Source organism: Filicampus tigris, chromosome 18 (assembly GCF_054856515.1).
Source record: "Filicampus tigris isolate MCC_2025a chromosome 18, RoL_Ftig_1.0, whole genome shotgun sequence".
Classification (NCBI taxonomy): Eukaryota; Metazoa; Chordata; class Actinopteri; order Syngnathiformes; family Syngnathidae; genus Filicampus; species Filicampus tigris.
The window spans coordinates 2,974,618-2,991,767 of record NC_141234.1 but is presented as its reverse complement, the minus strand read 5'-3'; the positions used below and the strand labels follow the sequence as shown (position 1 = coordinate 2,991,767).

The window sequence follows — 17,150 nt, the reverse complement described above, 5'->3', positions numbered from 1 at the left end:
GTCACAAATTCATTGAAAGATGGTTGTCAGTCAAAATAAAATAGTGTGGCTTTCAAAAATCCGAATGACTATGAACTTGATTTCCCATCATGCTCTTGTGAGAATAATGTCAAAGGCACCTTTTTGTTCAGCTTGGCTTTTATTCAGTGAAACCCCAAAACATGACATGTTAATTTTTCCGATCTTAACACGGGCGTCTCACTGGTTCATTGTAGTTAACAGAATGTTTCAATTGTGGCATGACTTCATTCTTCCTCTCTTACGACGTCTTCGATACATGAACTTTTTCCCTTTCAAATTTAGACTGCCGTGATGACGTCGATAACATACCAACGATCACGTTTTGTTTTTCGTTGCTTCGTCTCCCTGAGCGGTGTTGTGTTAACCTCCCAGACGCCACAACCAAAGTGATATCGGTGCCAATGGCCGATTGGCTCCGCATTCCAACCGCTTCCAACTCTCCTTCCCGTTTCGTCTTCCGTCGTCCTCGCTTCAGCTTTCTGCTTCCTCGCTCTCGGGAGATTACCTCTCCACAAGTATTTCTCATTTTCAGACCTCTTGAGAACATGCCGGACCCCGCAAGTGCTCCTTCATTCATCGTTTTAAAAAGGTGAAAATTTTACAATTTAGATAGCTGGTGGAAGTAAATAAAACATTTGTAACTGAATAAATCGTAATCATCGGGCACACAGTACGTGCACTTGGTAATTAGTGTACATTCATCTAATACTTTGTTGCACTTAACTTTGACGTTTTCAATATTTACCCTGTTCTATTTTTCCATTTTTATCACTATCATTTCCAATCCTAATGTCTAATTTCACTGCGCTTAATTACGTTCACATTTTTATTAATCACCCAAATTTATATTTTGGCATTTTATTTCTATTCTGATTTGGATTTACTCTAATCTTACTTCATAATTGCACTACTTTGTCGTTTTGATCTATTTTCGTTGCATTTTGTAATGTAAAGATTTGGAGTTGAACCCCAATTGAATCTGTTAATTCTACAGCATTGTAGGACCTATGATTTATCCCAATTTAGGGATTTAGTGCATGTTTTTTCTTTTCAGAGTTGGATTATTCTAATTTGAGCCACTAAGAACTAGACTGGGCCAACTTTTATTTCTGTCAATTTTAAGAGCAGATTTTTTTTTTTTTTTTTTTTTAATGGAAGGCAAATCTTTCTGATGAATACTTGTCTAAATCAAGGTGCAGGTCCAATTTTGACTTATAGGGAGCAGTCAGCACTCGGATGAACCTCTTCAACACTGGGTGTCTGGTCCCCCTTTCCAAGATGGCTGCCATGAAACCAGACTTCGCTTCCCACAAAAACGTCCCAGAAAGTGACATTCTGAGACTGAGAGACCACTCAGAAAGTAGGTCGCGCTTAAACTCGGGTGATAATGTATCAGTATGTGACTACAAGTGAATGTAATCATGACATTTTGCTAACTGAGACGGCTGGTTGTTTTTAGACCACTATTGCACTATTTATTTATTTTTTTTCTGTATTTTTCCTAATTGTAGTTTCTTTTCTTTCAGTCAACCTCGATAGCACTGGCCAAGATCCTATCCATGAAACTGAAGAGGATTACAGCACCTCGTTTGTAAGTCAAACGTGCAAGCAAAATGATCCAAGTCCAAAATCATATCTGGCAAATGCTAAGATCTGAGGTATTAAAATCAAGAACTGTACAGTGTTAAAAAAAAAAACCCAAAAAACGTATTTTTTGGGGGGGTCTAAAACAGTCATTTAAGTTGGAGCAACTTTAAAATATAAATGGTTGACATTTATGGCAACAATGTTAGTTCTCACAACAAAGCAAGTTGATTGCTCAAAACAATTTGCTGAATTGTTAAAAGGAACAATTAGCTATGTAAACTCTTATTTCATTGTTGAAAATGCCGGAAAGCCAATTTTTACGTTAGAAAAACGCAAAATACTTTGTTGAATTGCCCAACTCAAAATTTTATCTAAGATTGTTGACTTGAAATTTAGAGGTCACCCAACTTTTTTTTCCCCCGGTGTATGACAATACAGAAATCGTCGCCATATAAGTCACCAAGTTGTAACCGTGCGAGATTTAATTGCAGCCATAAAACGTGCAAAACGTCAACAACAGTTAGCCCACTCTAGTTCTCAGCGGCTCATTTGATCTCTTCTGTCAGAGTTTACCCTAACCAGTTGTTTTTGTATTTTATGACTCTCTGATCATTTTTTCCGCGAGCTGATTTCCGTTAGCGATGAATATCATGTAGAGCAGAGATGCTGGCCCGGATGTCCTCGGCGGACGGTCCCTTTACGCCGTGATGCTTTGTGGCGGCGACGTGCTGCTCTCCCGGCTCCGGTTCTTCCCGGCCGGCTGCTGCTGCTGCTGCTGCTGCGCCTCCTCATGGGTCGGCGTGTTGCGGTGCTGCTGGCGGCGCGGCGCGTTCCGCGGCGGCAGGGCCAGCGCGCAGCACGACACCCCCACCGTGGGTTCCGGCAGGTCCTCGGCGCGGACCCAGCTGTCCGTAGCCGGGTGGTAGGTCTGGACGGCGGCCTTGTAGCGCTTCTCCGCCTCGTTCCAGCCTCCGACGAGGTACAGCTTGTCGGGCCCCAGGGTGGACAGGCCGGCCGTGCTCACCCCCAGGGGGAGCGGGGCGGCGCGGCTCCACGCCCCGTCGCCCTCGGGGGAGAACACCTCCACGGCCAGGACGTCCACCCGCTCCCCGCCGGGCCCCAGCTGGCTGCCGCCCACCACGTACACCTTGCCGCCCAGCGTGGCCGAGCAGTGCCAGCCGCGGGGGGTCTCCAAGGCGGGCTTCTCGGTCCAGGCGTCGCCCTCCACGCCGTAGCAGGCCACCGAGCGCGAGTAGGCGCAGTTGATGTAGCCGCCGGTCACCAGGATGTCGCCCGACGGCAGCGTGGCGCTGGAGTGGCAACAGCGCGGCACCTCCATGGGGGCGCGCATCTGCCAGGCGTTGGCCGAGGGCAGGTAGCTCTCCACCGTGGCCAGCAGGCCCTCCACGTTACGGCCGCCCGTGGCGAACAGGCGCCCCCCGCTGGCCGACAGCGAGAAGTGCGTGCGGCGCTGCCGCATGTTGGCCAGGTGGAGCCACGTGTTGAAGCGAGGGTCGTATCTGCGCGCGAGACAGAACAAAACGTATTCTTTCTTATCGCTATTACGAGAATCACGCAAATGAATCGACCAAAACAATCTATATTATCATCACAACAGTTTCATAGAGAAACAAGTTAAAAAGAGTAACTGGGAAACATTTGCAATATTACAAGACTAAAGTCAGATTTTTTTCCCTCCCCCTCACAATTTAAACAAAATATTCCGAGTTGGTTTTGCGTAAGCATTGCGCGTATGTTATTGTGACCTGCTTAGCGTGCTGACGGCGTGCTTGGCCTGGTTGCGAGCGTCGTTCTGGTCCTCGCCGCCCGCCACGTACAGGAAGCCGTCCATGACCGCCACGCACTGGTTGAAGCTCTTGGCCGGCAGCTGCGTGAGGTGACGCCAGGCCGCGCCTCCCTCGCGGGGCTCCCGCCACAGCACCTGGACATTTGGTGGGGTCAAAGGTCAAGGCGGGCTTTCAGTTCGAGGGGGGAATTCCCGAGACCGACCTCGCGGCTGAGCGCGCGTTCGGTGAGGGAGGGCCGCCCGCCGACGGCGACCAGGGCGTGTTGGCTGGCTCGGACTTGGGTGCGGCGGGACTGCAGGGCGTTCTGCTGGTAGGGCAGCAGGTGGTAGTTCATGGCGTCCACCAGCAGGCGGTGGCACTGCGGGTCCTGCATCATGCGGGGCACCGTCTGGATCTGGCTGACCAGCTCGCCCGCCGGGATGGTCTCCAGGCGCACGTGAGACAGCAGCGCCGCCGCGTGAGGCTGGCGGGACGCCTCGAAGTCCAGCCACTTCATGGCCAGCTGGGAAAACGCGCCGCCAAAACGCAAAATCACATCAGTTTCACGTTTTTTTGTCTCGTCGTAATTCAGTTACAAACACTGACAAGATGAAAATATACAGTATTGTAAAAATGCATGAAATGACAATTCCTAATCTTTATATTACAGTCTTATTTTATTTTTTTACTACTTTTTAATTTTTATGACTGTTCTTTTTTTAGAGAGAAAAAAGTAATCTTATAAAAGTAAACTTATATTAAAAAGATTACAAGACTAGTCTTGATGCTATTATGAGACTATATCTGTAATTAAAAAAAAATAATTTTAAATAAATTATTTTTTTAATTTGCAATGTTTTTTCAAATATATAAATAGAATAAAAGTATTATAAAAACAATAAACCTATTTTCTTCTAAAAAAAAAAAAAAAAAAACTCACATTTTTATCCGAGAGCTTCTCATAATATTCCAACTTTGGAAAAAAGATGACTTTTTTGCCGAAAAAAATGTATTACCGCCTCCAACAAATATTTATTCTAACCATAAATCCAACTTTATTGTTACAAAACAAAAACTTTATTTCCCCCCCCCCCCCCAAAACGATGGCGTTATTCTTGTGCAATCACGGCTTGTCTTCTAAACATTAAAAACGCAGTTCCCGTGGTAAACGTCGCTTTGTATATCCTATTCTTGTATTGCGCTTGGCATATGCGGACCAGGGCACCCCCTGGCGGTGGCGTTAATAATGCCGCCGAGCTCTTTTTTGGTCTTCAGCTGTTTGATTTTGTTTGAAAGCGGTCGGTGTCACACGCCAGAGCAGCAGCTGCTCTCAGTTTGGATTTTACGCCTGGATGAAAATAGACGCGAGGCCGCCGAGCCACGTAGGAAATTCCTCCCCCATTAGAACCCGGATCGAGTTTGGAATCGTTTGGCATCTACCGAGTCCCGTTCTATTGTGACAGGGTGACAGCCACACACACACACACACGAGTCCCTTGTTATTATGCTTTCCTTAGGCTGTATTTTCTTCTCTGTCAAAAGTTTCACTCTGACGTGAATAGAACGGCTGAGGTTGATCCGTACCTGGAAGGCGACGATCTCCGAGGGCAGCGCCAGCGAGTCGTCCCGCAGGAAGGCGCAGATCTGCTCCAGCGTGAGCTGCGTGAACAGCGGCGTGTCGGCGAACTGCACAAAGTTGTCCAGCACGAAGCGGCGGGCGGCCTCGCACACGGGCGGCAGGCCGTAGGCGGCGGCGATGTTCCACACGTACACGCAGGTCTGCACGTTGAGCTCGGCCAGCAGGAAGTCGCTGCACATCTTGAGCAGCTGCGGGATCTGCAGCGTGGACGCCGCCGACACCGTGCAGCCGATGGTGTACAGCGACATGTGCACGCGGCCCAGGTAGGCGAACGTGATCACGTTGGCCAGACCTGACGGCGGGCGGCCACAGTCAACCAATCGCATTCGCTCGCGCGCTCAACGCACGCTCAAATGAAAAGCGGCTCAAGTCCGGCTGTTCTAGTAGGCCTTCTAACTGTTGGCCATTTGGGGGGGGTTTCGACTTTGCTCCTACCGAGAGGCGAGAGGGAGGGCAGCTCTAGACGCTTCATGTCAGGATCTTTGGCCAGGATCTCCCTGAAGTACTGACTAACGGACGAGATCACCAGCTTGTGGACGTCAAAGGATTTGGTCTTGCAGCTCAACTCCAGATCGGTCAGGAACCTAATGAGGACGCTCGCAAGTCAGATTTACGTGGGGGAAGAAAGAAAGAAAAAAAAAAAAAAATACACTGACTAGTTGAACTCACTTCTCCTGGCGCATCTTGCTGAGCTCCTCCAGCATGGCGCTTCCGTGCAGCGGGCGCGTGAGCTCGCTGCCCAGGCCCAGGCCGCGTTCTCCGGGCTTGAGGACGGGCGGCGGCAGGGGCAGGTTGAGGCTGTTGAGCTGGGCGATGTCCAGCGCCGCCATCTGCTCAATCTTCTTCACGGCGCTCTCCACCACCACCACCACGCCGTCGCCGCGCCGCTCCACCTTCGGGGTCGGCGGCGAGGCCGTCTCGGCCGCCACCTGCGGGAGGGCGTCCGGGCAGGCTTTTTTCGGGCGCGGGGCCTTCTTTTTGGGGGCCATCTCACTCGCTGTCGCTCGCTAACGAGGATGAGGAGCTTTCTGTCTTATCCCGAACCGGTCCTTTTTGTCTTTGTTCTTTCTTTTCTTCTGTTTCAGGCGTTTGGACACAACACGCTGCACCTAACAAACATAAAAACATTTGTTTCACCAGCAAAATTGACAGTGGAACTCGCTGATTGTAAACTAAGTAACCGACTATAGGTGCCAGGAAAAGCCTACTAGAACAGCTGGACTTTATTTGGGGTATCAGTCACTGCACGTCCTTTTTTTTTTTTTGTAAAGTTCGTTCTCTAATTGTTTTTTCTTGAAATATGTGAAAGTACTCTCTTAAATGATGGCCTTTTTTTCTGAAAAAGTATTACTTCACTTTGCAATCTGTATCCGGAAAATAATTGGACGTTCTCTAACAATTACGATGCTTTATCTATTGATGATTTTTTTTTTTTGAAAAAAGTATTTATAAAGTATTTTTCCGAAAAAGAAATAGTATTCGGATGAAATTACAATCTAATCTTAAAAAAAAAAAAAAAAAAATCTGCTAATATTTTTTTCTTGAAATTTCAGACTATTTTGGTTAAATTCTCTCAACAATACTCGATCGTTAATCCTTTTTTTTTTTTTTTTAAGATGACCTTCCATCTTTTGTACTTCTTACAATTGGTTTATTTTGAGTTGTTTATGCTCTGTACGGTGTCCTTGAGGGACCAGAGAGCCCTTTCTCTTTGCCCATCATGCCGGCTCCCCCCCCCCCCCCCCCCCCCTGTTGCTGTTCTGTGTGAAAGTGACTGATCCTGAAAAGCTGTGCTGAAATTGACCGCCACACTTTCTAGTTTCCTATTACTGTGTGAAAGTCCGCTGGGTTTCGGTGTCAACAAAGTGTCATGGTGGTTCAGGTCGTCACTTTTTTTTTTTTGGGGGGGGGGGTTGAACGACGGCAGCTGCGTTCCACTCCGGCCTTGGCCCGGATATTTCCACGCACCGGACATTATTTCCATGCCACTGAACCAATCCCGCGGCAGCTGATTGGTCGCTTAACTCAACGTCACGACTTTAAAAAAAAAAAAAAAAAAGTGACACGGCCAACAGCTGCCGTCCTGCAGCGCCGGGTCACCCTTGTCCTATCCCGTCCCGTCTTGTCCATGTGTGGCTCCTCTGAGCTGAGCTATTTCAAATGATGCCCCCACTCGAGGGGCCGTCGGGGGCTAATGAGCTCATGCTTCGGTCGCCTACATTCGAGCGGATTGGATCATGTTTCCTTTTTTGCTGATAGCATCGGAAAGTGTTGGCACACTGCTCGTTTGTTTACGTCAGCCATTACACTCAGATGTAAGCAAAAAAAATACAGCAGCCTGTATTTAATTAATGGCTATCTTTTTAACTACGAAAAGCTCATTTGCTAAAGGTGTGAGTAAGTCGCGTATCGTTAGCTTAATAATAGCACACTAAAATTAGCTTTCTCTGTTTGGCTAACCAATATTACCTTGGCTTTGATTGTGTCCGATTATGTTTGGCAATAACTTTTTCTTTGTGGATTTAAATTGGGTTCAGAACATTTACAAGTTGTCGAGGAGGGCTAAAAAGGTCAAACGCGCCAAAGTTACCCTGCTAAACGGCTAAGTAGCTTGCTTAAGTCGGAGCATTTTTTTGTCTGTAACGGGGTTTTTTTTGGAAATATTGAAATGAAGTATGTCACACCATTCAACAGTGGGATCTGAATTAGTACCACAAGTGGTACACGGGCTCACTCAAGTGGTCCGCAAAAGAATCGCTGCTCATGTACAGTTCAGTTGTATTTAACTTTTTAGTGCCACGCATTTATTTGCATTTATTCTTCAGGAAGTGATTGTTGAAAATGTAACTATATAATACCCTCATATTGTGTAAAGGCATTTAACACCATTAATGAAAATGTAAAGAAGTAAACAGTTTGTACATCATGATTAATTCATTACTGCTAGTGTGCGCGCCTTGGCCACCGGGGGGCGGTAGAATACGATATGCATGCAACTATGAATAAAACCTCAGTCTTGTTTTTCACAAAAACTCAGGCCCACTATATTATTGTAAAGCTTGAGAACCTGTGCACCAGGCCGCTGGGCTGCCCGATTAAAATCTAATAAATGAAAGTAAGCGTCAGTTTACCTTCCTCTCCTGTCTGCTTGGACTCTTCACCCGTTTTTCCCTTCCTGTTGCTTTGTTGATGTTCTCACTGATTCCTCACCGCTCAGTCCCACCTGTCACTCAATCAGGGTGCTGTGTTGTGTCTGTATGCGTTGGTCCATGTCGCAGGGTTCAAGCTACAGTTGTGACGTAGGTTTCCACCACCTCAACGCATGCCCGCCCCCCTGACTGCAGTGCCTCCTTGAGAGCACATCAAACCACCTCCATGCCCAAATAGAGGCACCCTCAGCAGCCACCCTGCCAGAAATAACCCATAAGAAGCCCGCTTGATAGGCCCAACACCCAGAGAGTTTGGGCTTGAGTGATTTGAATGTTCAAAATGAAAGTTCCCATGTTTGTCAGGGGGAAAAAGTTAAAACAAAGTGTCATGTAATATTCGTCACTAATTTCCTTACAGTTAATTTGGGTATTTTCTACTCCAAATAAGAATTGTCTCACTGATGTATATCTGCTGCCCCCAAGTGGTCAGGCATGTTACTCGTTATATTAATCAAAATAAAATTGATATGTATCTTTTTTTAAAGCATCTTCCTTGAAAAATAATTACGCAATTATCTGTTCAGTGATATTAAAGGCTAATATTTGAAAGAATTTTGACCACATATGCTATTTTAATCCTACATGTTTTTAACAATTACATTATTACATTGTTTAATGATCTGATAATGCCATCCATCGATTAAGCATATTTAAAACAAATAAATTCAAATAAAGGCCCTTAAAAACACGCTTGTCGACGTAAACAGAAGGCGCTCAGCTGATGTGACCTACTTCCGTTTTCCCTGTAAATGTTTAATATTCCGCTCTGTTTTTTAATCTTTTTTAATGTATTTTTGTCAGAATATATATTACAATCTTTCGCTGCACTTAATTCAAAATTTAAAATCAACAATTTCCTATTTGTATTTGAAACGCCGCGCTAAGGTAGCGGAAACTTTGTTTCCCCGCTGCCGTTGAGATGAAGCCGCTTCCGGGGCCAGCATTTGCCAGCAGTTAACATGGCGGAAGAGCTGCTGGAAACAGTGGACAGACTTCAGTCCCGGCTCATGGAGAGCCCGGAGCCGCGAAAGGTAACCCATGTGCGGATGTGGTTGAGGGGCTTGGCAAAGTGTTGAACGGCGGCCTTTTGACACCCCGAGGCCGTTTGTCACCAGAACCCCGAACGAAGCGGAGGCCTTGGCAGGTCCCGCAGAGGGTCTAAAGCGATGCGTTCATTGACATCGGGATCATCGGGCCTTCTTGTGACGACACTGTGCTATATTAGTAATATGGAAGACGCACAAATGATTTAAGTTAAGCACTGCTACGTCCTTACGTTCATTCATCTTCAGTTCTAAGGTTTACATTCAATATAAATAACCCTTTGGTTGCGTTCCTCATAGTGACTTCAAATCGCACCCTTTTGTGTAATTTGTCTAATTTACTCAAATTGACCAGATTTAGGCATAACCTATCCATGTTTTTAGTGCCAAATTACACATGTTTGGTCAATAAGTTCGTGTTTGTCTTTTTGTAGTGCAACACTGCCACATGCAATTTTTCATTTCATCTTGTATCATTGTGTTTATTTACTATCCCGTATATCACAATAATATAGGGTAGACAGTGTATTACCGCATAATAAGACTAGTTTGTCTTATTTGTACATCTTTGATTAATATCTGTGATATTTTTCAACATTGTAGTTATTTATACGATGTCAACAATCACACCTATTGAGGTGCTTTTGTTCAGCTGACTGATAGTCGCTTAATTTCCGATGGTATATGAACGCATCGTGTGAGACGTCACGGTGCATGAAAGATGTTTTTAAACTTTGCCTATTTACATTTTTAAAAACCGCAACTGACTCGACCAGAACGACTGTTCACACACATGCTGCTTTTAATGAGGAAACCACCTCGCGAGTCGTTTGATTTGATGTCGGGACCAGTGTGGATCATTGTAGGCCATTGTAGCCGCTAGCCGAGCAGCTAACATACGCTGGCATTAAAAATAAATAAATAAAATGAACACCGTTCCGGGTATGAATAAGCCCAAACTCGCAATGTCGAATTCAATTTGGATCATTCCTGTTAGAAAAAAACACACAAAGGAAATGCAATTACAATTGTTTAGGACATTCACTTTTTTTTAGGCAGAAATGTGTTTGTTTTGCCAAAACAGAACGGACATGTTTCCTAGCAGCAAAGTAACACAATAACCAAAAAGAGGGACATGAGTTTTACCTTTGTCACAATGCAGTTTTTAAATCCGGAAAAAAAGTAGTCTAGACTGAAACCACACAGATGTCATTTGATCATGGTTAATGCAGGTATCTGTTAATTACATGTTTATTCTCATAATCAAAGTCAAAAGCAGCTTGAGGCTATCAACTGCAAACCAGTAAATTGTGATGTCCTTCTGTGTCTTTTGTCTTAGCTCCTCAAGACGCTCAAAAGACTCGGCGAGCTGCCGATGACCGTCGACATCCTGGTGGTGAGTTTGACCTTTGTTCGTTTATCTCATGCGTTAGTCTCACTTTGGATTTCAAGCAACGTTTTGTGTTTGCTAGGAAACTGGAGTGGGAAAGACTGTGAACTCATTCCGGAAACATGAAGTAGCCGCCGAGGTGGCAAGAAACCTGGTAGCCAAGTGGAAGAAACTTGTTCCGCAGTCGGCTGACAGGTGCGCTAGTCATTAGTTGGTTTTGACATGAGGTCCACACGCCACTGGCTGGGCATCTCACCCAACTAAGTGCACACTACCTCAATGTGAAAACATTCTCGCTCACTGCCTACGTTTTGTTTGGGGTGAAACTACGATTGGCTTGGTACAGGTACACCTTGTAGGTCATTCTTTATTACTATTTTGTAGTTGTCTCAATTGTTTAGCATAGTTACGATAACTTTTAACACACCTATGCATTCAGGTAGCGTCGGAATCAATAAAAGACTGGTGGCTTAGAAGAGAGCCCTGTAGAACACCGCTTTCAATGCCTGTTTTGGGATGTAATGGACCATGAGGACGCATATTAGATCCTGCCAATATTTTAAAAAGATTCACATCCTCATTAGCTGTCATGTTACTATCGAGGTAGCGGTTGACTGGTTAATGTCAGTTATACTAGCCGAATTAAAAAACGCCCCCCCCCCCAAAAAAAAAAAAAAAAAAACACTCCTTTTATTCTGTTTGTTGTATTTATTGACAGTCGAAGCAGCATCAGCCATGTGAAAGAGGCACCGCGGTCACACTCCCGGAGCGCCGATGTGGCCGTCCATAGACGCCAGCGTGAACCCTCCCCCGAGGAAGAGGAGCATACCTACGCCGTAGAAGAGGAGGAGGAGGAGGAGGAGGAGGAAGAAGAGCGAGGTTATCGCACTAACTACTCCCCCTCACCACCCCCGCGCCGGCAGTACAGCCCCCCGCAGCCTGGGAGCGACCAGTCCGACAAGTACGACAGCCCCGAGCCGGAGCCGGAGCCGGAGCCGGAGCCGGAGCCCAGCCCTCCTCCGCCTCCTCCCCGTCTGCCGCCGCTTCCCCGCAAACACGGCAAACCCAGCAAAGCGGACAAGAACCCCCAAGACCACCATCACGGCGACCACTCGAACCGCAGCAGGGACGGCGAGACGCGGGCGCGCCACGTGCCCACGAGCCGCGGCGACGGCGGCAAGAAGCGCAACGCCGACAGGGAACGCAGCCCGCCCGCAAAGTCCGCCAAGCACGGCAGGAAGTCGGACGGCGGCAAGCGGGAGGAGACCAGGAAGGGAGGCGATGACGGTGAGAATTCCGGCGACGAAAATTGCCAACTGGAATTCCACAGTCGACACCAAAAAATAATCATTCACGTGACGATTTGTTGTTGGATTTATCTGCTAGCATGTGGTTGTTTAATACCTCGATGACTTTAGTTTGACAGTGAATTTCAATTGAGAGCTGACATTTTTTTTTTTGTTTTTTTTTGCCCAAAGTAAATTTGTTTTGATCACGCGACAGGGCGACCGCAAGCACAGAAGGACTCGCCCGGCAGCGAGGAGGACAACGACGACTTTGAGACGCCCACCATGTCCTTCGAGTCCTTCCTCACCTACGACGCGCCGACGACGTCTTCCGTTAAGAAGAAGAAGAAGGGCACGCCGGCATCGTCGTCCTCGCACGCTCGCCCTTCTCGCTCGTCCTCGGCCGCGACAAAGCCGACGTCTTCCCGCCGCGACGCCGCGCCCGCCGCCTCGTCCTCGTCTTCATCCTCCAAAGGGAGCAAAGCAAACGGCGTGCAGAGCGCCAAGAGGTCCCGCTCGGGCTCCTCTTCGACCGTGCCGGAAAAACGTAAAAGGGTAAGGAGGCGGAGGCCACTGACGTTTCAAGCGGGTTCCCCCGAAAAATTTTGGGTCGGAAGCAACAGCGCTTTTTCACAGTTCACGCCGATTCCACGTCCATGTTTTGTCCGCGTGTCTCCGTGCAGGCGGTGGAGGCCGTCCCGTCGCTTCCCGAAATCCCGCTGCCGGCCATCCAACCCGATTACAGACCCCTGCCCTCTATCGACATCACGCCGCTGTCCCCTCAGAGGCGGAAAGGTAACTGGGAGAGCGCGGGAGGACTACTTTTTTTGAAATTGATTTTGAATCCAGCCTCTCTCATCAAAAGGGATCAAATTTAAATTGGAAAAAAAAAGATTTTTGTTCACGAAATACAATCAAAATGAAAAGGCTTTTTCTTTTTAAAAAAAAACAACAACAACTAACTAAAACGACATCTTACGTTTATGAATCAAGCTAAAGCTAACAATAATAGCGAAAATTGTCTTTGTTTTCGCTTTTGTTCATTAATATCATGCATGAGCTTTCAGGGTTCATTTGAAATGTTTTTACTTCGCTATTGCCGTCGTTGGAGAATTGCGCTTTACTCGATTACATGATACATCCTGGCTTTTCAGGTACACGGTTAACCCCCCGCCCCCCTCCGCCGTATACGCTAGTTTGCCGATGTCGTCGTCGCGTTGTCACAATGCTTTGACGTTTTGACTCCTTCCGTGGCAGGTCCCGTCTTCAACGACGAAGAGGACGCCGGCTTCACGGGCAAGCGCTTCAACTCCAAGATGGTGGTCTACTCGGGATCCAAGTCGGCCTACCTGCCGCGGATGATGACGCTCTACGAGCAGTGCATCCGCGTGCTGCAGAATAACATTGACTGTGAGTCGCGACACACCTTTGGCGAGATGAATGCATAGGCGGGTGATGACGTTCACTTTTTTTCATTGAGAGAAAAAGAAAAAAAAAAAATTTGACTATCATTATTGTTCATTTTTATTTCCTTCCATAATTTTCTAATCCTTTTGTCAATCTTTCAGCCATCGAAGAGGTGGGAGGCGTCCCCTTTGAGATCCTGGGGCCGGTCCTGGAGCGCTGTACTCCGGAGCAGCTGTACCGCATCGAGCAGAGCAATCAGGTCTCGCGCACACTTTCAGATTCAAAGTCTTGTATCGTTTGTTGCATTCATTTTTTTTTTTTTTACCGACTCGAGTCAGAGGCGGTATTAATACTCGATAATGTAAAGTTGCACATGGTGAACGCACGATTGGCGATGATATCGATAACGATATATATCGCCCACCTCTAAATATATGAATTATTTTGAAATTATGTTGTAAATTAACTCCAATTTTTAACTTTTTTTTTTTGCACACACACTTTAACTTTCTACTTGGGCACAATTCAAAAGGATTCATATTAATTAGAAAGGTATTCCTCAAATGAAAGAACGGGTTGGTATAAATATTGTAAATAATGACAAAATAAAATGATTACAATAAACATTTTTTTTTGTAAAACTAAGCATGTGTATGTATACAATGGAAACAAATAAAAACGCAATTAATCCATTCGGGCCCCAGAACAAAGTTTCCTTTTTTTTTTTTTTTTTTGTGTGTGTAATTAAAAATGAATACAGTCCGTACGTCATGCGTTTGGCACCCGCGTTGCATTGTGGGATGAGGCGGCCATTTTGGGCCTGCGGTATCCATGGCGAACATCAACAAAGCCGTGTCGTCGCGCGGCGGGACAGACGTCTCGTTAAGATGCAAGAAAGACAAGGGGATTTACAGGGAACCGGTACACCCGGGCGCCCCGCTGACACCGCCCCCGGTCAGCTGTCCGACCGTGGACGCAAGTGGAACGCGGACAGACTTCCGTCGCCTTCGGTGCGCCTTAAAACTGCCAAGAGGCCAATTTTATTTGACCCGTCTCTCGTTTTGCGTGCACTTTTAGCGTTTTTGAGGCGCGGAGAAACAAAAGAAATGGGGCGCGTTTGGAGTGTTACACAGAGCCAATGACGTTTGCCAGAGAAAAAACGGGCGCGAGCTGAGAATGCTTAACGTTCGGCGTGTGTCTGGTCAGTGGTTCACAGAGGACTCCAACGAGCTGTGGATGCGCCACTGTCAGCGCGACTTCAAGCGGGAGACGCCCCAGGAGTACGAGTCCTGGCGGGAGATGTACCTGCGGCTGCACGACGAGCGGGAGGCGCGCCTGCGCCGGCTCACGCAAAACATCAGCATGGCGCACGCCAACAAGCCCAAAGGTGAGTTCTCACTCATCGTCCGTGTTGTCGCCGTTACCTTGGAAAAGTAACCCCCCCGTTACTTTCCCGATTACTTGATTTTAAAAGGAACAAAGTTAGCTTACACGTTTACTTTAAAAATGCGACTTTGTGGGGGTTCTCTCGGGCGTTGGAGTCTTGAGTGTGTGTGGTTGACCTTTGTCGGGCAGAGCGACAAGTCAAGATGGCGTTCGTCAACTCGGTGGCCAAGCCGCCTCGGGACGTGCGGCGCCGGCAAGAAAAGTTTGGGACCACCAACGGTTCCACGGCGGCCTCCACCGCCGCTGCCACGCCCATCAAGTCAGTAACACATCCCAAAACGTTTTAAAATCTTGTAAAAAGAAAAAAAAAAAAAAAATCGATTTCATATTGGTCCAAACCATTTCATAGCAAGAAGGTGTCGATACTCAAATGTCAAACATCAATTATATTAGGGCTGATTGGCTGTAAACACCCCCCCCCCTCCCCCCCTCCTGTTCCAGAATAAGACCGGCCACCATCGACTACTCCGGCGAGTCCAGCCAGTCATCGTCCTCGTCGTCTCTCGCCAACCCTTCTCCCGGGTCGTCACGATCCTCGGCATCGAGCGCGGGAGCCTTAGGAGCAGGACACGCCTCCCGGGAAAAGCCGCAAGGCAAAAGTAAGACACGCTTTGTTCAAATGTTGCTTGTCGAGTCACTTCAACGTCTCATTGACTTTTTTTGATTTTTTTCTCCAGAAATCGCCCCCATGATGGCCAAAACTATCAAAGCTTTCAAGAACAGATTCTCCCGCCGATAAATGCTTTTAATTGAAACCTTTTATCCAAGGCAGTGTCCTGAAAACACATTTCCGACTAAACATGAACTTTGTGGGATCGGTAGGGGAAAAGGGCAGAACTTGTATTTGATTTGGGCTTTTTTTTTTTTTTTTTTTTTTTTAAATGTTAAATAGGTATTTAAATGACGGCTGAGTCAGTGTGGAAACAAAACGGTTCTTTTAGGAAGCAAATGCACAAAAGCCCACCAGACATGACTTGGGGGGGGGGGCGACATTTTTTTTTTTGATCTGTCACCACAATGTATGCGCAAAATAGTCATTTGTGGCCACCAATGAGGTATATAACGTGTGCACAAATGACTTTTAGCGTGCCTGGACAAATTGGGTAAGCAAATGCAGCGAAGCCACGCTAGGAATGGTACAAGGTGCGTTGCATTTGCTTACCCAAATGTCCGAGTTGTTCATAGGACTGAGGTTCAACCCGCAAATGAGTATTTCACGCAGTGATATTTTGTGCCGACAATTTATTAGTATTTTTTTCCCCTTGTCATGTCTGAGGCTCTGTACACACCAACATTTTTTTTTTTTTTTTTAATAAGGAATGGGTCATTTGTTTATTGTTGTCATGTCCGCTTTGGGTGAAAACATGATGACTGTGTCTTTTAAATTGAGTGCAAAATGTCGCAAAACATTCACTGACTGCTCTGAAGTAACACAATTCAGCATCTTTGACTTTTTTTTTTTTTTTTTTTAGGGGGAGGGGGCTCAAAAGGATCAATGAGCTGCTCTTTTTAAAGTTTTCTTTCCTGCTGTCCACTGTGCGTCCTTTGTGTAAATATCCACTTTATCTGCTTCACTGTGACAAACCAGAAGATGAGGAAAATACCCACCTTGACCTTGTTTTAAGAGATGTATTTATGACACTATTAATGATGTAGACCAGATGCCCCCCTGCTTGTCTTTGGCGCGCAAAAAGGAAGTAGATGGAAAACCTGTAATTTTATTAGATTTTAATAAATGTTCTATGGTCGTTTTTTTTTTTGTTTTTTTTTTTTTATTAAATTTGACTTTTTTGCCCAAACTGTGTGCCTCTGTCGTCATGTCATGTTACACGATATTAGTTTTTTATATTATAGATATAATATCTATATATCGCGGCGTCGGGCTGAAACATATATCACAATTTGGTACTTTTTTTTCTCCAGAAATCTGTACTATACTTCTGGTCACTATAGTTATATTTACAAATGTTTGCCCAATCTTAAGTGCTGAAAGTGACTTGCTTACTTTATCTACATAATATTCATAGTTGAACAGATGGAATGTTTTAGGGGACAGCTGAATAGTCAGGATTTTGCCTGCCAGCTATATTATACTTCCGATTAGCTGGATATTAATTCTCCTTCTAGTGAAGGCAATAGCAACAGCAGTACTTTTTACTAGTGTTGTAATGTCGTGACTCAAACAATGTCGTATTTTTATGTTATATTTTATAGGTGTAGTTGAAAAGTGCTGTTAGAATATTTTGTTACATTTTAAATGTATTCATATTTTTAATACATTCATATATGTGGATAATAGTTATAATAATAGTAATGGTAATTTTCTGGAAGATTA

General features: G+C 45.9%; 2 protein-coding genes across 2 annotated transcripts; one reads left to right on the top strand and one right to left on the bottom strand.

Moving 5' to 3' along the window:
• Positions 1–126: 126 nt before the first annotated feature.
• klhl43 (kelch-like family member 43) lies at positions 127–8,771 on the bottom strand. Its single transcript, XM_086014550.1, has 7 exons — positions 8,166–8,771; positions 5,704–6,143; positions 5,470–5,618; positions 4,980–5,326; positions 3,619–3,918; positions 3,375–3,550; positions 127–3,128 (listed from the first exon to the last, which is right to left on the bottom strand). Exons 2-7 carry the CDS (start codon positions 6,021–6,023, stop codon positions 2,306–2,308), a joined length of 2,115 nt encoding a protein of 704 aa, XP_085870676.1. The 5' UTR covers positions 6,024–6,143; positions 8,166–8,771; the 3' UTR covers positions 127–2,305.
• A 291-nt stretch (positions 8,772–9,062) lies between these two features.
• On the top strand, positions 9,063–16,614 carry eloa (elongin A). Its single transcript, XM_086015394.1, has 12 exons — positions 9,063–9,274; positions 10,626–10,682; positions 10,759–10,871; positions 11,395–11,963; positions 12,180–12,517; positions 12,646–12,757; positions 13,220–13,372; positions 13,531–13,628; positions 14,576–14,756; positions 14,945–15,074; positions 15,257–15,414; positions 15,493–16,614. Exons 1-12 carry the CDS (start codon positions 9,203–9,205, stop codon positions 15,552–15,554), a joined length of 2,043 nt encoding a protein of 680 aa, XP_085871520.1. The 5' UTR covers positions 9,063–9,202; the 3' UTR covers positions 15,555–16,614.
• Positions 16,615–17,150: the final 536 nt, after the last annotated feature.